Source organism: Panthera onca, chromosome E2, assembly GCF_046562875.1.
Source record: "Panthera onca isolate mPanOnc1 chromosome E2, mPanOnc1 haplotype 2, whole genome shotgun sequence".
Taxonomy (NCBI): domain Eukaryota; kingdom Metazoa; phylum Chordata; class Mammalia; order Carnivora; family Felidae; genus Panthera; species Panthera onca.
The window spans coordinates 4573310-4596744 of record NC_138353.1 but is presented as its reverse complement, the minus strand read 5'-3'; the positions used below and the strand labels follow the sequence as shown (position 1 = coordinate 4596744).

Genomic DNA, 23435 nt, shown 5'->3' with positions numbered 1-23435 from the left:
ATAAGCTAGGACTTCCACCTAGGGGTTTGCCACATTCATCACATTTGCAATGTTCCTCCTATGTATGAACAATGTGATGGTGAGTAAGGCTTGAGCCATGTGAAACGTTTCACCACATTCTCTACAATTCTAAAGTTTCTCTCAAGTATGAAGTTGGTGGTGTGGAATGAGGCTTAAGCACCATTAAAGGGCTTCCCAGATTCTTTCTATGTGTAAAATCGTCTCTATAACACATTCTCTGACAAGAAATCAGGGATCAGCATTGGTTAAACTCTTGCCACATAGTTTACTTGTGAATCGTTAATCTTCAGTGTGGATTCTGTGATGTGGAGTAGCATTAAGCAGTCCTTAAAAGTTCTCTCACAGTCTTGGGGCTCCTGGGTAGCTCAGTCGGTGAAGCATCCAACTTCACCTCAGGTCATGATATCACGACTTGTGGGTTCGAACACTGCCTCAGGCTCCGAGCTATCTATGCTGACAGCTCGAAGCCTGGAACCTACTTTTGATACTGCGTGTCTCTCTCTCTGCTCCCTCCTACTCATTCTAAGAAAAAATTTTTTAAAAATAAAAAAAATAAATAAATAAAAATAAAAAGAAGTTCTCTCACAGTCTTAAACTCTGTCTTAAACGTTTGCTCCAAGATGATTTGTGTGATATTGAATAAAGGGTGATTGGTGATTAAAACCTTTTGCACATTCGTTGCATTGGTAAGGATCTCTCAAGTATGAATTTTGTCATGTCGAGTAAGTTTTGAGTGTTTGGTAAAGGCCTTGCCACATGCCTTATATGGTAAGCTTTCTCTCCAGTATGAATTCTGTGATGGTCAATAAGGGTGACTGCAACCTAAAGGCCTTGCCACATTCTTGACATTTGTAAGGTTTCCCTCAGGTATGGATTCTGTGATGCAGAATAAGGCTAGAACAGAAAACAAGGTTTTGCTGCATTTGTTACATTGGTAAGATTTCTGTCTGGTATGAATTCTGTGATGTCGAGTAAGGATTGAGTACTCACTCAAGGCCTTGCCACATTCTTGACATTTGTATGGTTTCTCTCTGGCATGAATTCTCTCATGTCAAGTAAACTGTGAATACACCTTAAAGGCCTAGCCACATTTGACATTTGTAAGGTTTTTCTCCAGTATGAGTTCTGTGATGTTTACTAAGGTGTGAGTTTTGGATAAAGGACTTGCCACATTCTTGACATTGGTAAGGTTTCTCCCCGGTATGGATTCTGTGATGCCGAGTCAGGGTTGAGTATTCACTAAAGGCCTTGCCACAGTCTTGACATTTGTGAGGTTTCTCTCCGGTATGAATTCTGTGATGTTGAGTGAGTAGTGAGGAACGGGTAAAGGCTTTTCCACATTCTTGACATTGGTAAGGTTTCTGTCCAGTATGCATTCTATGATGTTGAATAAGGGATGATTGCTGGCTAAAGGCCTTGCCACACTCTTGACATTTGTGAGGTTTCTCTCCAGTATGCATTCTGTGATGCTGTCTAAGGCACGATTGCTGGCTAAAGACCTTGCCACATTCTTGACATTGGTAAGGTTTCTCTCCAGTATGCACTCTATGATGCTTACTCAGGGATGACTGCCGGCTAAAGGCCTTGCCACATTCTTGACATTTGTAAGGTTTCTCTCCAGTATGCATTCTGTGATGCTGAGTAAGGGATGATTGCTGGCTAAAGGCCTTGCCACATTCTTGACATTGGTAAGGTTTCTCTCCAGTATGAATTCTGTGATGTTGATTAAGGTATGAGTGCCATTTAAAGGACTTACCACATTCTTGACATTTGTGAGGTTTCTTTCCAGTATGCGTTCTGTGATGTTGACTAAGGGATGATTGCTGGCTAAAGACCTTGCCACATTCTTGACATTTGTGAGGTTTCTCTCCAGTGTGGATTCTGTGATGCTGAGTAAGGGATGATTGCTGGTTAAAGGCCTTGCCACATTCTTGACATTTGTAAGGTTTCTGTGCAGTATGGATTTGACTGTGTGCGTGAAGTGATGACCCATCCTTAATGGTTTGACCACCTTCTTCACATTTGTCAATTTTCTTTGCAGTATGTGTTTGCTGATGTTGAGATAGTGTTGAGTGCCTGTCAAAGGTTTTGCCACATTCCGTGCAAATGTACCTTTTCTCTCCAGTACCACTTGTCTTACAGGTATTTAGACTTAATGATTGACTAAACATGTTTCCAGATTCGTTACCTGTGTATGGGTTCTCCCCCACACGAATCCTTTGATGATCAGCAATACTGAAGGACTGCTTCAGTGCTTTCCCACATTCATCATATTTAGAAGTAATTTCTCCCCTCTGTGTACTATTACTATTGGTACATTTGGAGTTTGGGTAAAAGACTTCCTCATCTTTATTAGATTCAAAATGGTTTTCTTGCAGAGGAGTCCTCAGACATTTGATAACATGGGATCCCTGGTTAGACTGTGTCTCAGATCCACTGTATTGAGCCAGTGTATCTCCAATGAAAATGCACTGGTAATGTTGTAGGGTCACCTCCTCTGTGAAGCACCTCCCAAATTGAGACGTCCTAGGCCTTTCATCTTCATTTTTGAATCTTTGAGTTTTAGAACTATTTGACTGAAAGGTCAATCCAATCCCACTTTCACAATGGTTCAAAGCATTGTTTTCAGCGTGGACGAGGTAACTTTCCAAATGTTCCAAATTTTCGTTGCACAAATATGTATGTTTGCATGTTTGATTGGAACTTCTGCTTACAGATGCACACTGCTTTGCACAAATAGTGGATGTAAAAAGGGCGGTTTTCCAAGATGTTTTATGTCCTTCACTGATTGTGGCTGTGAAGTTCTTGTTATGGGCAGTCCTCTCAATTGGACCACGTCCTTCATGAAATTTCTGATGCACTTCATTCTTTCTACTACTGTCCCAGTTTATCATTAAGTGTAAATTCTCAAAGGCATGATGTTTCCCTGTACCCAGTGACATATTTTGTGAAGAGGTTTCTATGCATGGTTTTGGCAGGAGGTTCTGGGTGCCATGTGAAGATATAGCTGAAAGATAGCAAATAACAAAAAAAGGAACATCATTCCAATTACTACTCTCACATGAATGTACTGACAACTTCTAATATACAACCTTCAAATCAGAGAACGTCAGGAAGATGGTTGAGAAGGATTCATCAGGACTTCATTCTTCCTTGACACAGAAACTTACACACAACATGCTGAAGACATAGCCTAATAGATCCTTCTGTAGTTGTTTAATGGTGTAGCACAAATCACATTCCTATGCCACAAGAATCAGGAAAGTACTTTATGATCCAAAATTTAGAAGGACATTTAATTTAAAACTCAAACAGAAATGATGAAAATACGATATAGAAAAAGTAGGAATAAAACAACAGGACGAGTTTGTTTTTACAAATAACCCAAAAATTTTACAGACCTATACCACCATCAACTAAGGATGAAAAATTGAAGTTCACCTAAAATCAGAAGTGAAGAAGTAAAACAAGACAGAGTACATGTGATATCACAGAAATAAAAGTAATTATAATTGGGAAAAAGGATAATAACATGCTAACAAATATGTATCCAAAAAATATATAAAAGTACCTATTTCAAAAAAGGTATAACCTACGTGACATCATCATGGATTAAAAAACATGATGAAAGGGAAACCTGGTTGGCTTAATTGGTTGAGTGTCCAACTCTTGATTTTGACTCAGGTCATGATCTTAGGGTCATGTGATGGACCCCCATATCAGGCTCTGCCCTAAGCAAGAAGTCTGCTTAAGATTCTCTCTCTCTCTCCCTCTGATGCTCCCCCACTCACTGACTCTCTCACACTCAAAAAAAAGAAAAAAAGAATAAAGTCAACAGATCTACAACTACTAAGTAGATTAAAACTGTAATAAATAAACTCCCAACAAGGAAGTCCTGTGCCACATGAATTCACAGGATCATTCATAGACACACATGACAACGTACTAGAAATCTCCCCAAACATTTCCAGGGAGGGAAGAGAAGGGAGATTATGAAACCACTTGACCATATGAGCATTAACAGGTTATCAAAGCCAAAGGAAGATGTGACAAGTATACAAGAATATGAATTACTATCTGTGGGGAATATTCATGCAAAGTCCACCATAAAAATAAGCAAATAGGGGAGCCTAGGTGCCTAAGTCAGTTAAGCACCCAACTCTTGACCTCAGCTCACGTCATGATCTCAGTTGGGAGATCAGGCCCCATGTCCAGCTCATTGCAGACTGCGAAACCTGCTTAGGATCCTCTTTCCTCCTCACTCTCTGCCCCTCCCATTCTCCTCTTCCTCCTTCTCCCTCTCAAAGCAAATAAACAAAAACCAAACTGAATCAAAATCACATTTTACCATTTTACAACATAATCAAGTGGGAATTCTTCCTGAAATTCAAGGACGTTTCACCATATGGCAAACTATTGAGTTGGGACTGCACATTACAGACTAAAGATCACAAAGAGAGGATAATCTCAATTGATACAGGACAGGAAGTGAGCATATTGGACACCACTTCACGATTAAAGATACTCAATAAAGGAGAAATCAAAGGAAACTTACTCAACCTAATAGAGATCATGTATGTGTGAAAAGCTGAAATCTAACATACTCAATGCAGAGACCAAAAGCTCCTCCTATAGGATCAGAAACAAGGTAATGAAGTCACTCTCCCACTTTCATTCCACACAGTACTGGGACTCTTCACAATTAGGCAAGAAAAAATACATAAAAGGAGACCAAATTGGGGGCGCTTGGTGGGCTCAGTCGGTTAATTGTCTGACTCTTGGTTTTCAAGTGGCTCCTGATCTGACACTTTGTGAGTCTGAGCCCCTTTGACTCCTCTGCATTTCAAGACTATCCTTGAACATGTTTTGGAGGGCTTTTCCAGTGGCCACAAACTCCTTTAGTTTCTGTTTGACTAGAAATCGCTTTCTCTCCCCTTTAGTCTGGATGATAATCTTCCGGGATACAGTATTCCTAGCTGCATATTTTCCCCATTCAGCATTTTGAATCTACCTTGTCCCCCCATCAGGCTTGCCAAGTTTCTATTGAGAAATCTTGAGCTGACCTTATGGTTTGTTCATGGTAGGTGAAATACTTCTTCCACGTTGCTGCTTTTAAGATTTTGTCATTCTCATCGTTTGCAAACTTGATTCCAAGATGTCTTGGTGCTGGCCTCCTTTTGGTGATTTCAATGGAATTCTGTGCCTCCTGAGTCTGCAGGTCTGTTTCCTTCAACTGATTAGGGATGCTTTCTGCTATTATTCCCTTAAATAACTTCTCTAACCCCCTTTCTCATCGTCTTCTGTGACCCCTGTAATATAAATGTTATCACTTTTGATGGAGCCCGATTTCCTAAGTCTATTACATGTGCCTAAGTCTCCTCTCTCTGTCTGTCACTCTATCCACCTTAAGCTTCACTATTTTCCATTATTTTGTTTTCAAGGTCACTAATTTGCTGCTCTAATTCCTCCAACCTGCTGTTCATTGAATCAATGTGTTTCTCATCTCATTTATTGCATTCTGCATCTCTCATCCTTTGTTAAGCCTCTTGTCTCTGTGTTAAGAGCCTCACTGCTGTTGTCTTTTACAAGCCCAGTGAGCATCCATAATGTAGTTCCTTCGGTTTACTATTGAGAATGTTACTGACAAAGGTTTCACTTAGAACTCTGGCTGTGGCCATAACTTGTTCTTTCATTATGGATAAAATCTTCCATCTTGGCATTTTGTCTAAGTCTCTGGCACCCTCTGTATGTTAAAACATCCAGTTATGTCTCCTGCTCTATCGTTCTGGCCAGTGGTCTGCCGAGGCTCTCCTTTCCAGGGTTTGGACCCTGTCCTCAATGGATTGAATTTTAACTAGTTATGCTATGGGCTGCTTGTGAGATGAGACCTGACATCACCTCCACCAGAACTGAGGCTCTACAGAACTGTGTGGTCACATGAGGTGTGGGAAACAGCTTAAGCAAATCTCTTGGGGAGGGGACAGCCTTGCTGGGATTGAGTCAGGCTTGACTGAGAAGGGCAGTCCCACCAGAGGATAGGGGCTTCAGGCTTGTTGTAAGCAAGGCAGACAGCCAGTGTCCCCACTGTGCCCTTTCTCTCAGGGTGCTCTGTGTTCCTGCTGAGGAGGATGGGAAGGAAATAGAACCAGCCAGCTCATTTGTTGCCATCATGCACCTCATTGAAGGGCCCCTAGGATATCAAATAATCTCACTCATGTGTGCCCCAAGTGCTCTTCACATTGCTGTTTCCATGCTGTCTACCCTCAGGTTGTGGGCCTACCTTCTGTTCAGGAGCAGTGCAGAGCCCTCTAGAATCTTTCTCAGCCAGGCTTGCTGATCTTGAAAACTCGAGGCTTGAAGCCACACTGCTTGCAAGAACACAAAAAATGCAGGCCTTCTCATTTTCCAAGACAATGACACTAGGGAAATGTTCTCCTTGTGCGTTCTCCTTTGGGCTCCACTCTCCTACCTTACTCCAGAACCACAGCTCCTGCTTTCAGCAGCACTATAATCTGTTGCTCCCCCAACCAAATCTCTATACTTCCTACAATCTTCGATGTGCCTCTTCTCTCTCATTAGCTGAGTAGTTCCTCTTTCAGTCTTAAGGTTGCTTTTTGGGATACTTAGGATGCCTTAGTGGTTATCTAGATGTGTGTGTGGGATGTGATGAGGGTAGGGTACTCCTAGTTGTCACAATACTATCTTCTTTTTCTCTGAAGAATCCCTATTTTTTTTTATTTTTAATTATTTTATTGGAGAAAGAGAGTTTGTGCAACTAGGGAGAGGGGCACAAGGAGGCCAAGACTCTCAAGCAAGCTCCATGCGGTGTGAAGTCTGAGGCAGGGCTTGATCCCATGACCTTGGGATCATGACCTGAGCCAAAATCAACAGTCAGAAACTCCACCAATGGAGTCACCCAGGTGCCCCTGAAGATTCCTCATTTTGAAAAACTTATTCAAACTCACACAAATTTTATAAAATTGGAGATTACAAACCCAACACACAAAAATTCATTCCTTATACACAACAAAGAACAATTCCCCCAAAAATACAATTACAGTTACATTATTTTCACAAAGAATAAACTTCTTAAGACTTATAATAATGCTAGAGGTCAAAACTAGTGAAATGAAAACTATAAAATATTGTGAAGAATCGAAAGAAGTGAAAACACATCCATGTTCTTACATGGGAATACTTAAAATTATTCAACTGTCAGTACACTCTAAGTGATCTACTGATTTCTTGCGACCTCCATCAAATTCCCAATGACATTTTTGGCAGAAAGATCACAACCAAATGGAACATTCACATGGGTATTGCAGGATAATATATACCCACAATAATCTTGAAACATAGAGTACTCTGGTGGCACAACACTTCCTGATTTACAACATACTATAAAATCACTTATCAAAATAATGTACTACAGAAGAAAACAGAGACATAGAATAAGGAAAAAGTGATGGTGACCTACACGTGCACTTCAATGTCAATGTGTATGAAAACAGAGCATCTTCTTAAAACTCACATTCTGATTTGGATTTTTAGGTGGGGCCTGAGTTTCTACATTTCTCACAAGCCTAAAACTCATGCCAACATCCTCACTTCAAGAGCCACACTTCTATATTGCAAGAAGAAACAAAAAAAAAAAAAAAAGAAGAAATCACGGAGGACTTTGAACTTGAAGAATAATGAGCAAATTACTACTCCTCATATCATGGAACAGAAACAACCATTCTCCTTGAACACTTACTACACAGTACAGACCATTCTAACTGTTTTGCATAAATTCACTCACCGATCCCAGTAACTTATAAGAACAATAGTATTGTTTTTCATAAGAATATGTGGCAATATTGCAGTAATAGTATAGTATGTGTCTTTATCCAGATTATCTGACTTAATTCATCTAAGAGAAACACACCAACCATTATAAAGAGATAATCCTATAAGAAGGTTCACAGAAAGTTTCAACATGACAATGGTAACGCAAATACGATAAAACCACCAAACTAAGTAACATAAAGCGAAAAGTGAGGATACCACATAAAATACGAATATTACAAATTGAATACAAAAGAATAAAATTGATAGAATAAAATGTTTACTCTCCTTAAAACTAAGAAATGTTTTCGATGACTAAAGCTTATACACCTATTGGGGGAGAAGGGTTTTGTGACTTGCTAACACCACAAACATACACACTCACAAATAGAAATAGGTATTGTTTTTGAGTCTTTTATAGCATTGAAAGTCTAGGTCTCAACTCTCTTTTGTGCTGGATTACATTTTACAATTTGAAGGCATTTGAACATATATGATGCATATTTTCTTTTTCTGGAGCAACAGAAAAGAGGTAAGGAAGAGTATCTATGGGTCACACAGGCAGAATACAATGGAAATTTACAGGACTGAGCCCTGATTCACAATCTCTACTTCAAACAGCAATTCCTACAGCACACATAAAAGAAATCCTTCATTTTCCAAATCAGACAACAAAGTGAAATGAAGGAGGAAGCTTCCAGAATAAATGAGATGATTGTGTACATCTTCCTGTAAAGATAGTTAATGATAACAGAGAAAATATATCCACCTTCTAGTGGAGGGATCCAGCATAGAGCACACAGGAAATAAGGAACCTGTAATGGGTCACATTGGGATCAAGTGCCTAACATTCTTCAAAGGACACATATGACAGCTGTGAAATAAACGTCCAGAACAAATATGTAATCAGTGTCTACATGCCAACATGAAAATATCCATTTTATTCAAATATCAAGCCAATAAAGCATGGCAAACAATTCAAATGATCATCTTAGAGAGACTCCTGGAGGAAGAAGAGGGAACACGTAACTAAATGATATCAGGAAAACTCTGCACGACCAACAGGTCAACCCAAATGATCTACCTCATACCTCATGAGGTGCATGCCATGTCAGAATTTCGATCTAATGAATCAGAAATGAATCTCATGAAGAACCCTCAGAAAGTAAAAACGTTTATGACAAAGACACAGGAATTTGCTATTATACAAGAAAAAAAGTTGGAAATGATGAAGTTACTAAGAAATAATGTAACCATTGAGACTTCATTACAGATTGTGAGTTCTAAGTTCTCAATGTTCTAGTTCCCCTGTGGCATTAATGTTGGTAGGAATGCGAGAATACACATAGACTAGTTCACCATTGAGGAATGGAACACATAGAGTGGAAATTTCTTATCGTTCATAAGAAAAATGAACTTCTGAAGTGAAACAGAGGATGAGATTTTCTCATTTTAGAAAGTGCTTTTTTATCTGATGAAAGTACTCAATCTCAGTGTTGTACGATGAAGATGAAAGCCTCAGTGGGGCGCCTGGCTGGCTCAGTTGGTTGAGCATCCGACTTCAGCTCAGGTCATGATCTCATGATCTGTGAGTTTGAACCCCACGTCAGGCTCTGTGGTGACAGCTCAGAGCCTGGAGCCTGCTTCTGATTCTGTGCCCCTCTCTCTCTGCCCCTCCCCCACAATGGCTCTGCCTTCCTCTCTCTCTCTCTCTCGCTCAAAAATAAACTAACATAAAAATTTAAGAAAAGAATTAAAGCCCCAGTAGCATTGGAAAGCATAAACCAGAAATCACGTGATCCCTGTCCCCAGTGTTCCTGCGATGTGGGCACCAAACACAGTATGTCCACCACTACCCTGACACCCGTCTCACAGGAGGCAAAACAGAAATTGGCAATGGTTTAGGATAGAATGTCTCAGAAATATGGAGAATTCCCCAGGCTCTTCAACGCAATGGTGAAGCTCTCAGACTTTGGAGACCCTCAAGCTCCAAGGGGAGTCTCCTGGCACTCACTGTGGAGATGATGGACCATCACTGGAACTGAAGAAAGAATCCTTAGAGAATGTAAGAGCATGATGTGTTGGATAGCTGATGTCCTGCCATGAGAGGGACAGACATAATACTAGGCTTCTCAAACTAATTTCCATTCAAGGAGAGCTACTCCAACCACATTTTAAGGTCTAGCTTCACCCTGTTTACATTTCACCTTTGTCATCTTTTTCATTCATGCCCAGCAACCTAGGGGTGAGGCTACAGTCTTCTTTCTCTTCACATTCCAGAGCTCCCTCTTTTGTTCCAAAAAAATGACCAGGTCTGGATTTGACACAGTGACACTTGGTTATCAGAAAAAAAAGGAATGTAACTATTTCTCAGATTCTACCTTTCAACCCAATATTGTGCTCAGTACACAAGAGAGGACAGTGCAGAATTCTAGAAAATGATTTCCCAAATGCTGTGGCCCAACAGCCCCTTTAGTACACTCAACAGGAATTTCCAGTGTTCACATCATGACCTCACTTTCAAGTACTACCACTACAGGAATGAGTAGCAGTTGGGAGCATACGTGGGCAGTACCAATTTACGCCACTCAATGTTTACAATTACCACTCATCTATAGATGATGATGCTCTTACCTAACCTTAAAGAAGGGGAATCTACAGCTGAAAAGGACACCTCATGAAGATATTTCTCTGTATCTACAAACCCTTACTTCTTTCCCTGACTGCCGGGGTCTGAATCCCAGTCATGCAAAGAGGATGTTTCCAAGAGACAGTCTTCAAAGGAAGGAACAAACCCGCGAGTGTGGTTTGGGAAGTCTGGAAGGAGTTATCCTCACCCAAGAAGAGGAGGTGTCCACAGGTCTCTAACATCACATCCCTGTACAGTTCTCGCTGACTCTGGTTCAGGCATCCCCACTCGTCCTGGGAGAATTCTATGGCCACATCCCTGAAGGTCAGCAGTCCCTGCAACAAATGCCACAGTTACCAAGTAGCCATAGGCAGCATTCATAATGGTACCTAAGATGCAAGAGGGAGTTAATGTCACCAGCTGGACCCCAAGACCTAACCTTCACTGCTTACTTGTTGATACCCACTGCCCTTAGGCCCTCATTTTATTTCACTTCTTCTTTCAACCTTATCTGTTACTTCAGGCAACAACACCCCAGGGCTATCGTCTCCTGTGATGGAAACAGAAGGTATACAACAAAAGGTAATGTCCTCTGAGAAAGAGCTTATACCCACCCTGTCTGAGCTCATCCCCTGACTCACTCCTAAGCAGGTAGACAGTGGTGTCAACCAAGGGAATAGGATTGTTACCATGACCTCATTATAATACTAAACTCTCCACCCAAGGGTAAGCACAAACCTCATTTACTATGTAACATTCAGAGTATGTAAAGAAGTGTTTGCTTTAAAAAAGAAAAAATTCGAATGTGTATTTATTTTTGAGAGAGAGACAGACAGAGCATGAGCACGGGAGGGACAGAGAGGGAGACACAGAATCAGAAGCAGGCTCCAGGCTTTTGAGTTGTCAGCACAAAGCCCAATGCAGGGATCGCACTCACAAACCGCAAGATTTCGAGCACACAGCCTGCAAGATCATGACCTGAGCTGAAGTCAGATGCTCAGCCAACTGAGCCACCCAGGCGCCCCTGTATACAACTGTTTTCTTCAGGCCCAAGTGCAACCTTATCCCCACCTTTACATAAGATGATGGGCTCTCCCTCAAATTCTCCACCCTGACTATATATGAAACCATTCCCTTCCCGGGGTCTCTGCTTTGGACGTGATTCCCTGTGATCTCCTTAATTGTTAAAATTCACATTTCCTTTGTGTGACAACCCCAGCTGGTATAGAATCTATCTGTGACTCACCAAGAAGTGAATTCCTGTTTCTTCAGGTACTTTAGGAAAACTGGTTCTGACTTAGAGGGGTTTCCTGCTTTCTGCAGAAAGATCTTTTTCAACACAATAATATGCTTTCATGTATTTTCTAACTTTGAGGTAAGAACCAGTATGAATATTGTGTTTATTCAAGCGAATTCATAAAATGAAGGCATCAACAAAGGCATCCACGTTTTTAAATACTATATTCACATCACATAGTATACCTGGTGTCTCTTTCTTAGATGGAAAGTCAAGGTGTGTTACAATGTACGTAGCATATTCTAATATGAATTACAATTTCACAACGGTGTATTGGAAAGCTTTTTATTTTTTAAGTTTATATACTTATTTTGAAAGACAGACAGACAGAGAGGGGAGATGGTCAACAGAGTGGGAGAGAGAGAATCCCAAGCAGGGTCCCCACTGTCAGTGCAGAGTCTGACTTGGAGGTGCATCTCAGGAATCATGAGCTAATGACCTGAGCTGAAATCAAGAGTCAGATGCTTAACTGACTGAGGCATCCAAGTGTCCCTAGATTCTGCATTTCTAACAAGGTATTAGCCTATTGGCCAGGGAATAGATCTTTAAATAACAAAGAGCAAGAACTCAAAGGCAAGAACTCTTGGAATACTTGGAACTAAATGGGTTTTATAACAAACACAGGTTCTACTAGAATAGCAAAATAGGCAACAACAAGCCTTTCTGAGCACTTCCTACTTAGTAGAAGGAACCTACCCATTTTTCATATATTAATGGAAAATAAATGATAATTATAAAGAATTATCACCTATGAGAGCAAACACGTTATTCTTCTATTTCTCTGAGTATTGTGTCAAGCATCCAGTACATGGAAGAGACTAGGTTTTAACCCAGGTTCTCTGACCTAGAGTTGATCTAAAATGGCACACTGGCTGATATCCAGATGGGATCCTAAAGCAATGTTCATACCAGGTGTCAAAGCTGAAAAGAATGATGGAAACAAGAATGTGTCCCCACAAAGTTGATCTTTTTACACTTCATGCACATATCCATACATTTATAAAGTAGTTACATACACAATAAAAGTGATAGAGTGGACGGCCACCTGGGTGGCTCAGGTAGTTAATCATATGACTCTCGATTTTGGCTCAGGTTGTAATCTCAAGTCTCCTGAGTTTGAGCCCTACATTGGACTTGGCAATGATAACAGGGAGCTTGAATTGTGTCTCTCTCTCTCTCTCTCTCTCTCTGCCCCTTATCCATTTGTGTTCTCTCGATCTCACTCTCACTCATACACAAAATAAATAAACCAAAAAAAAAAAAAAAATGAAGAGTAGAAAATGGTCATGGTAACTAAGAAACATTTTCAGTGACATTAAACTCATAAATCTAGTTTTGGATACTGATGCTTAGGTCTTTTATTCACACCAACACGTTGAATGATATACATAAAACAGCTATTATTTGAGTCTAGTATGATGAGGGATACAAACAGAAAAATGTTCACCTTTAGCCCAGAAGATTGACCTACAGCCTGCATGGTTTTAATAAGCATCCAGTAACTGCTGCTTGCTACATTCTGAAGGGGTCTCCTGACTGCCTATACATGTCTCAATAACTAACATTGAAGTGAACGGTAATCACCAGAGAAATCCTCCAGAAACAGTGTTACAGTTAGAAATTCAAAGGAAAGGGGACCTGAGTGGTTCAATGGGTTAAGCCTCCAGCTCTTGGTTCTGGCTCAGGTCATGATCTCATAGTTTGAGTCGAACCCTGAATAGGGCTCCGTGCTGCTACAGTGTGGAGTCTGCTTGGGATTCTCTTTCTCTCCCCATTTTTCCCTATTCCCCCCTCATGTGCACTATCTACTTCTCAAAATAAGTAAATAAACTTAAAAAAAATTCAAAGGAATATTTGTGATCTAATACTGCGTGCATGTACCCTCCTCCCCAGGACATATAAGTTTCATGAAGCCACAGTATAGCTCTCTCTGCCCACAGGTCCAGACTCTGTGCTACTCCAATAAACTGTCTTGCATCATCCAACATCTGAATAGTTTCTTGACCATTGTGCTTGATGATCTCACCATATGCTGTTTCACTAAAAGCTTTTGTTTCAATCCTCATTTCTGTTCTATTCTACTTCAGTATTCTAAGGTGCAAGCATGTAAACTATGGGATTCTTCTTTCCTTGTTCTGAAAAGACAAAGTAAATAGATGAATAGATTTGCATCAAGAGCGTGGAGTAAACTAACAATCTACAGGATGGAGGTCTGAGTGATTTAGAACCTCCATTCCCAGAAGTCAATATCTCTATTACACAAAGGTGAGGGCCTTCATTGTCCAGTGGAAACTGCTGGGATGTGGGTTGGGAGAAAGGGTCAAGAAAGGATTCTGGAGCCCTCTTTGGTCAAAAAAGCTGTTTTCATGAAAGCACAGAGAGAGGAATTGTGGCACCAAGGGCTGCAGTAGGATTGTGAGGAGACACTGATGATATGCTTTAAGTTGGAGGCATAGAGATAAAAGAAGTTTCTAAAGCATTTCCAGATAGTCAAGAAGACAGAATACTGCCAGTCTGACTCTCCTCAAGCTAAGCTTCCCTTCTGCCTCTAGCAAAGCATTCACATGAAGGCAATTGTGAATTCCTTGAGCAATGTCATACTCTGCCTATATCTAGTGTTTATCAATGGGTGGCAAGCTGTAAGAAAATTTAATCCTATCGGTATTTCTTTTGCCTCTGTTCCTTTCATCAATAACTACAGGCAAAGAGAAACTCAGAAGAGGTTTTCAGTTGAAATGGGATGGTTTCTGCACATCACTCAGGAAATATACCTAAAACCCTTACAAATGAGAAGGGAAATGTGAACGTTATAGAGGAGAAATCTAGCAGAGAGCACAAAGCCAAGTTAAAGCATTTCATATCAGCAGTAATGAAATCAATTGTAACGAAATAAGCTGAAAATGGGGTATCTTTTTTACATTCTAAAGAGCAAAAGTCTTCTTTTTATCAGACAATTTTGGAGTTAATCTGGGCCTCATATCCATCCTGTGTATTTGTGCACTTTCTTCCTCCTGGTCTCCAGAGAGGTGATAAAGCATCCAGATCTGACCTAATGGGAATTATTCTCCTTGAGTGCTAACCCAGGACCAGACCCATCAGCAATAGGAATCTTGGACTCAACGCCTTCCCCTGTAGTTGGTTCACAAAGGGAATATTTTCAATACTTGCATAACTTTAATTTGGAGTTGGAGAAGGGGGAGAAGGCTCAGCGATGCAATGGAAGAGTGTTCTACAAACCTCATCTTGAGTATCATCGGAAAAGATTAAAAATTAGGTGAAAAAATAGATCAGAAATCTCAGAACTAGAAAAACCAACACTTGCAATTTCAGTTAGCATGGACTTTCAAGAGAAAAAGAGGGCACGGGCTCTGACCTCGGACGCACAGTTTACCTGTGAACTGGCCATTTCTTCTTTCATCTGGTCCCCTAGATTTCTTCTCCGAAGATTTTGCTGGAGATCTCACAGCTGTATCAGGAGAAAATGTCTTCCAAGCCAGGAACACAGCCTCTCCACCTGTAAACTGATCGCCTGCAGGCAGCACTTTGTAATGCAGAAAAGGCCCAACCTCCTAGTTCTTTGTATCAGGAGCTATTCAAAACCTTTGAGCTCCAATTTGGAGAATAATCTCTGAATTTTCCTTCCTTGTTGTCACAGGACTTCTCCTCCCACAGACCCCCACAAATGCTGCTACAGCATTGGCACAGTTTGTTACATGGACCTGATCCTCTGCAGCTCCCATAGAGCAGACTCTGGTACCTCTCCTAGAGTCAAAGCGTGCACTCACCTCTCTTAAATTAATGGGAAATCTTCGTGCTTCTTCCTGGCTTCACTTAGAATCATCTGGAGCACTTAACTAAAACATCATCGTTTCAACAAACCCCAATTGACAGAATCTGAGGGGGAGGGCACCAGATCTGATCATTTTTTGAAATTCCACAAGTGATCCTATTGGGAAGGTTTTGGGGAGGTGACCAGACAGAGTATCATGGCTATGGTCGTTTTCCAGATTTAAATCCATGCCTTCTCCACTGACCAGAGTTTCTGGAGATTTACACATTCTTCCTCTTTCCCCTGCAAAAGAGGGAGGCACCCTCACAAATGAAGCTTTTCTTTATAAAAGCAAATGGCTCTTTCAAAAGCAAACCTCTACTGGGTCCACAGCTTTTCCTTTGTCTGTTCCTTTAAAGTAATCCTTAGGCCAAAAAGACACATTTTGGAAGGATAAAACCCTCCCCTTCAGTAGCAAAGCTTATTTTTGCAAGTCGCTGCCAAACAGTTTTCCCAAGTGAATGTATTTTCAAACTCCTTACAGCAATATATGAGATTTCTAATTTTTCATTATTTTCACTGAAATTTGGTGTTATCCTGTTGTCTTTATTGTAGCCATCCTAGAAAATATTGACTGGTTTGTCATAGTAAAATATAAAGTGGTCTAACTTCGTTTGTCCTGTTGCCTGAAACTGAAGCCCCTTAGAAACATCAAGTTGAACAAAATGGTGGCATGAAACCAACAGCAAGCCTTGCTGTTGGGTTTTTTTTTTCTCTTGTAGAAACCCCTCCTTATCCCTTCTTACGCCCCGCCCCCTTTTTTTTTTCTTTAAGGAACCAAGGCCCACACTGGAAATATGATGACAAAGGCTGGCAACACAAACACAATTCCTGTCAAAATCTATGGATCGTTATTTCCCTATAAACGCCCCCCACCCCAGCCTCTTCTGGGTGGGCTTGCAAGGTTGAAGGCTTTAACCTACTTCAGCCTCTTCTGCCTGACAAAACAATAAAGCTATTATTCCTCTTTTGCCCAAACTCTGTCTTCCCATTATATTTTAGCTCTGAAGAACAGAGGTCGTTTTTAACAGCAGAATGAATGTGTACAAGAATAAAACATTTTCCTTCATCTGTTCTCTATTCTTTGGCCAGCCTATCAATTAAACTGATATAAGGCATGGTCACAAGACAAAAAAAAATAATTTCTTAGTTATGAGAAACTTAAAGATGATGAGACTCAAAGTCAGGCAGTTGATACTTATATACCATTTTGAATTAAGGAGGAGGGGATAGGGATTTACATCTCAAAAAGTAGGAAGTGCATTCAAAGAAAAAGGAAAGAGCAAATGTTTATCAAACATATGTTTGCCCTGCCAGGCAGATAACTCTATAAAATGTTCATCGCTGGGGTCACCTGAATGGCTCAGTCAGTTAAGTGTCCCTCCTTGGCTTCGGTCATGAACTCACAGTTGGTTAGTTTGAGCCCCACATCGGGCTCTCTGCTGTCAGCACAGGGCCCACTTCAGATCCCCTGTCTCCCTATCTGCTCCAACCCTGCTCGTTCTCTCTCTCTCTCAATCTCTCTCTCTCTCTCAAAATAAATCAATAAAACTTACAATAAATAAAAATTAAAGGTTTGTCTCTGCTATTAACTCCTTCCTAGTAGAGGTCCCTCATCTAATTTATTCTTGGTATATGTATCAGCCTCAGAAAAGAAGGACATTTTTCCATTTCCAGCAACTTAGAGGTTGCTAGAAGATATTTTGTTAAGTTAAATAAGCCACACACAGAAAAATATATACTGTATGAAATCACATACATGCAAATCTTTAAAAAGGCAAATTATTTATTAAGATTAGCATGTTTGTTGCCAGGGGCTGAGAATGGGGGAAATGTTTAGATGTTGGTCAAGTGGCAAAAAGCACTAATAATGCAGGATGTGTAAGCAGTGAATGTTTACAGCTCAGTGAGTATGGTTAATACTAGTGTATTATACCCTTAAGATTTGCTAAGAGAGGCTATTGTAAGTGTTCTCGGCACAGACACGTACACACACAATCTTAACTATGAGAGATGAGGGATATGTTTATTGGATAGATTGTGGTAATGACTTTGTAAGCAAGACCCAAGGGTGCAGGAGCACCTGGTTCCAGTGGCCCCAGACAGACCCAGTTCTGCCACTCATGGCTGACCAAATCCAAGGGCAAGACAGAGGACTTTTGCTGCCTCAATTTTGACCTCAAACTTCCTCACTGGGTTCCTTCCAGCTTGTCTCCTGGCCCAGGAGGAAGACCCTGAGGACAAAGTATCCCTCAGGGGAACTGGAACTACCCCTTAAGCCTCAAGGACTGCCCTGAGCCAGAAAGACCCCACCCTGGATTGACTCCAGGACAATGACAGACTTCACTGTCTACCTGCTGATACTGACTCCTTTTGCCCCTCCACCCACCTCTCCCCTTTTCCCTTCCATAAACCTGGAAGTGTATCCAGCACTTTGGAGACAGGCCTTGAGATATTATTCAGCCATCTTTGCAGTGTCAGCCTCCCTGAAATAACTTCCTCTCGTGTTTCGCCACCTCTCATCTCTCTGCCTTTGGATTTCGTCAGTGGCAAGTGGCCAAACCTGGTCTGTGTGGGACCCCCGGAGCCAGCAAGAACACCGGCAAGATGAATGGTGATAAAACGAGATTTTCTTCACGGAGGCCAACACTGAGAAGACAGGTAACTAACATCTCAAACACTGTCCCCAACCTGCTGAAAATCCTTCCAGGTTTATATAAAGAAAATGTAGGAGGATGGGTGGTGGTACATGCAGGTGATGAAGGTCAGGCCAATCACTGCATTGCTGTGAGGCATGTGGGGTCCTGCTGGCTCAGGGCAGTGCCTGGTGCTGGAGGGGGTAGTTTCCTTTCCCATCCTGGGATGCTTTACCTGCTGGGGCTTCTTCCTGAGCTAAATGCTGACCTAGAAAGAAGAATGGAATCAGCTAGAAAGTACAGACGAAGGTCAAAAGAGAGACAGTTGAAGGCACTGCTGGGTCCTCTTTCCATTTCACAAAGTCTATGTATAGTTACTTTTCAAAACTTGACTGACTTCTAGATGTTCAGAAATGGAAAGCAGGGTGATGAATGGGTTGGCTCCTGAAACTCCCATGGAGCAAGAATGTCCTATCCCCTTTTGGGGGTGTCAGAATTCCTGTCCCTTTCCGGTTGTTCAGGCTGAACTAAGAAATTGACATGAGACTGGGTGGCTCAGTTGGTTGAGCATCTCTTGATTTTGTTTGTGAGATCAGGGATTGTGAGATCAAGCCCCACATCAGGCTCTGCTCTGACAGCACAGAGCCTGTTTGGGATTCTCTTTGTCCCTCTCTCTCTGCCCCTCCCTGGTTCTCACTTGCTCTCTCTCTCTCTCTCTCTCTCTCTCGCTCGCTCCCTCTCTCTTCCTCTCTTTCTCTCTCTCTCAAGTAAGTGAACATTTTTAATAAAACTGAGACTGGCAAACACAATCCTTGTAACCTGTTTATTTTCAAAAGAGTCAATTGACATCAAAGCTCAATACAGACCAAGTGAACTTCAGCACATCTATCCATTTCAGTTCCTCAGACTGGAAATGTCTATTCATTACTGACTACCTACCACCATTCTTTTTATATGTATCAGCTGACACATCACCTGCATTTTCTTCTGTCCTAGGCAGTTCACTATTACAATTATAACTGAAAACACTTAATCATGCTAATGGATTTCCTTAAGTATTTCTTCTGTCAAGACGTCAACATTTCTCCTAGGACACAAGGCACAATGTTCAACACTTGGTCTTGAATGCCTGCATTCCCTAAAACCCAGCTTTCCCTACACCTTCACCTGTGGTCAGTCACATTAAAATTCAGAAACAGTTTCCCTTAACCGTATTTCTTGAAGGACACTTAAAGTGTCTTTGTGCAACAGTCTTCAAACCCCATGCCCAGATAAATGCTGGGCAACTATAATCTCTCATATTGAAAGTTATGCATTCAAAGATAATTTAAAGTATTTCTTCAATATTACAGGACAAACTGTTATATTACTGATGAGATTCTGGCCTTATTTCTGGGACCATTAACAACATAATTGAACAGCTGTTTATAGGATAATTATAAAAGGTTTTACTTTATGCCTGTAATTTATTATTTATTACTAGAATAGATTACATTTTTGTTTATTTTAATTAATTTATTCAGTGTGTGTGTGTGTGTGTGTGTGTGTGAGAGAGAGAGAGAGAGAGAGACAGAGAGAGAGACAGAGAAAGAGAGAGAGAGAGAGAGAAAGAGCAAAGAGGGGGAGGAGACAGGGAAGGGAAGACAGAATCCCAAGCAGGCTCCACACCATCAGCACATAGCCTGATGTGGGGCTGGAACTTAAACCATGAAAACAGGACCTTAGCCAAGATCAAGACTCTGAGGCTTAACTGACTTGTGCCACCCAGGCATCCCTAGAATAGATTACTTTATTCACAGTATTACTTACAAGGTCACTGATGTGTAATTGAACATAACACTCTTGGAGGCATGAATATATAAATCACTGACAGGAAGAACAACAGACTATATTTTCCTCATGAGATGGGGAGGTTTTGTAATTTCTCCAGGCTACAGAGAAGAGCCTGAACACATAGTGATTGTCTCTCAAGATAAATGTCCTGACAGTTGGGGGAAATGCCTTGATTAAGCCCCAGTTGTTTACTTGCTTCCAGGTGCCCTACTGAAAAAGAGAAAAATTGTAATGATGGAATACAGGGTATAAAAAGTTACCGGGTATAAAGGACACTCCCTAGGACAAGGATGTTTGGTAGCTATTTCAGGAGACTATCTACTTGTGATACTTTTCCTATCAGTAGCTTGGTCCCTCAGCTTGTGCATGCACAGCTGAAACCATCAATGAGTGCTAAAAGCAAAACATCTGACGTATAAGGATCATCATTCAGTATAGATGATGTGCCGAGTCTGCAAAAAAACGTCTTAAGAAATTTAGGAAGAGTTAAATCATACAAGTTTCCTATTTTGGCCACCATGGACTGACACAAAGTTTTTCTTTGTTTTTAATGTTTATTTTTTTGAGGGATATTGTGAGCAAGTGTGAGTGTGGGAGTAGCAGAGAGAGGAAGAGAGGCTCCATACTCACTTTGGAGCCCCATGTGGGGCTTGACCCATGCCTCTGAGATCAAGACCTGAGCAAAATCAAGAGTTAGACCCTCCACCAACTGAGGCACCCAAGCACCTCTAATTCCATTTTTAGTTATTTTAAAACCTCATACTGTTCTCCTGAATGGCTGCTGCACCACTTTGCTTTCCCACCTACAGTGCAACAGGATTTCCCTTCTCTTCATCCTCACCAACACCTGTGGTTTCTCGTGTTGTTAATTTTACCCATTCTGACAGGTGGGAAGTGATACCTCATCAGTGTTTTGATTTGTGTTGCTGTGATGATGAGAGATGTTGATCATCTTTACATGCGTCTGTTAGCATTCTGGCTATCTTCTCTCAAAAACGGTCTATTCATGTCTTTTGCCCATTTGTTAACTGTGTTATTTGATTTATGGGTGTTGACTTTGAGAAGCTTATATAGATTTAGACTTTGCATTCAAGTCTCAATTACTCTGTCATCCCTCTTTTCAAATAATAGGGTAAGGTTTGTCCTGTTTAAATAAAGCATATGCACTTTCAACTATATGAGAGAATTTTGGAATCAAACTTCAGAAATGACCAAACAGTCCCAGAGAGTCTCAAAATTGGTACTTAGTTTTAGGTTTTTGATTTTCAGGATGTCTTGAAATGTAGTCCTTGTTCTGACAGCAGATGCCTTGAATATCTAGGCTGGTTTTGAGCAAACTGCAATTTTTCTTTGGGCACTTTATGTCTCTTTAAAGCCACACGTTTTCACAGGTGTATACTGGTGTCATGCAAAGAACCTTCAGAAGGGGAGCAGAGAATGAAATTATGTACATACTATAACATGGGAGACACTGCAGAAAACTTCCTATCATCCAATATAGTCTTTAAGGTTGTCACATACAGGATGGACCCTCTGTGGAACCCTGAGGATTACTGACCAGGTGTATTGCCTTTCCTCCCAAGAGAAGGTAAAAAGATACTGGCTCTCCTTATCAAATGGACTATATTGAAAAGGACTGCATGGGTGTTTCAAGGAAAAATCTGTTTTCAATGGGAATAGACATCACTAGTGCATGAATGTTGGGAACAAAAGATATAGATAGATATCAATGTTATTTATTGCTCAAGGGTCCTAATCAAACTTCCATCCTCAGCCTTTGGGTTTTCTCACAGGTACAATAGGGGTCATACAGGGACTGGTATCCCCTTCCCTTGCCAGGACTTTCCTTCCCAGGAACCTCCTATCCCCCAGGACCTCCACCCTGTGCTCTCCAGCCCCTGCCCCCCATGGCTGCCATGGTCCAAAGTCCTGGCCTTCGATGCAGCTCTGGCCCAAGATGGCTTGAGTGTGACCATTGATCTAGGGCCTAAGCCTTGTATTCCTCTCTTATGTTCTTGATGTCCTGTTGGGTTTCCATATTCATGGAGTAATTCGGGGCAGAGATTTTGAAGGACCTATTTGAAACTTGATGAGTGATGCACTGTGGATTGTGCCAATATCAGTTGAACATCTTCCTCACAAGAAGGTTGGTAGCTCATCCAATAGGACTAAATGATCAGTTCCACTAATCTCAGCTAAAGTGCCATCAGAGACAGAGCTTAGAAAACATGTTGAAATGTCATTTATTTCCCCTTCTTTCCAAATATGGTTACTACTGTCAAATTCTAGATATTTTCCCTTGGTGGCAAAAAGAACTTCTGGCATGACATTTTCCAAAGAAATCTCAGTCTAGTAAATGAATTGGGGCAAGTGAACTAAGGATAAATGGGTGTGTAATGCTCAACAGGCCTAGATACAAAAAATAAGTTCATAGACTGGGACCCATTGCTATTTATGGGAGACCCATGGTTTTTTTTTTTAACTGTTTTAGTTCTCTGAGGCAGGGGCTGCTGGTAGCACTGGGTTTGAGCACTAAGAGTGTAGCCCAAATGTCAATAAGGACAAAGACAGGTTTATGCCCAAGGCACAGAGTAGTTTCTCCAAGCCAATTGACAGGGGGGACTAGGAAGATGCCTGTGGTTCCTTGGAGCTCTGTCATTGGGAATTAGGAAGACATGGAAAAGGCTGGCTAAAGAGCTGAAGGTGTGTTTGGCTCTTAAATTTGTAAGTCTCTTTTTTCCAATGTCCAGAAACTCTGATCACTGGAGAAGAAATAGGTTTAAACCTGGATAATAACCATAGCCTTCCTTACTTCCCCAAATGGTTCCCAAAGGGATCCCGTGTGGAGTTTCAAAACCCACCCATGCTGTTGCCCCCCTCCTCAGATTCTGTCAATTGGTGTGGATTGAAACAACAGTGTCGACTTAATTCAGTGCTCCAGGTGATTCTCCATGAGGCCAGAGTCAGTCGGCAAGGCTTCCCATTAATTTATGAGATTTGAGTGCAGGCTTTTGCTCAAGGAGAGGTAACAAAGTCTCCTCTACATGAGTGTGGGAGGATTAGGTCCACCCAGCACACTGTTCCTATAGTTTCCTACAGTTCTGCTGTAGCAGAATTTATAGGTGTCTGTGGGAGTAGAAGCCACTGAAACTATAGAAGGAAAACTCAGAGGTTGGGCTCCAAGTACGTAGTCTCCGTTTCTGAAAAACTCCTGACACAAAAAACTAGGAAGTTTGGTCCTCCTGCATTTCAAAGTCCCGCCTACCAGTGAGCACTTTTCTGGTGAAGACGTTCTGTTGGTGCCTTTAAGGGCATTTTCTCCTGATGCAGCTGTGATTTCTCCACCGATACCTTCTGAGAAAG

General features: G+C 41.2%; 1 protein-coding gene across 1 annotated transcript; it reads right to left on the bottom strand.

Annotated features, from left to right (window-relative positions):
- Positions 1-582: 582 nt before the first annotated feature.
- On the bottom strand, positions 583-16753 carry LOC144614698 (uncharacterized). The gene is made up of 3 exons (XM_078439366.2): positions 15166-16753; positions 10686-10812; positions 583-3028 (listed from the first exon to the last, which is right to left on the bottom strand). Exons 1-3 carry the CDS (start codon positions 15190-15192, stop codon positions 1095-1097), a joined length of 2088 nt encoding a protein of 695 aa, XP_078295492.1. The 5' UTR covers positions 15193-16753; the 3' UTR covers positions 583-1094.
- Between the last annotated feature and the right edge of the window lie 6682 nt (positions 16754-23435).

What these genes read in the sequence shown, in the direction of transcription:
- LOC144614698 (XM_078439366.2), bottom strand. Translation starts at nt 15,192, where the DNA reads ATGAAAGAAGAAATGGCCAGTTCACAG. An exon ending in AAGAAATGGCCAGTTCACAG is followed by an intron (nt 10,813 to 15,165) that starts GTAAACTGTGCG and finishes CATTTGTTGCAG; the next exon opens with GGACTGCTGACCTTCAGGGA. An exon ending in TGGACACCTCCTCTTCTTGG is followed by an intron (nt 3,029 to 10,685) that starts GTGAGGATAACT and finishes GCTATCTTTCAG; the next exon opens with CTATATCTTCACATGGCACC.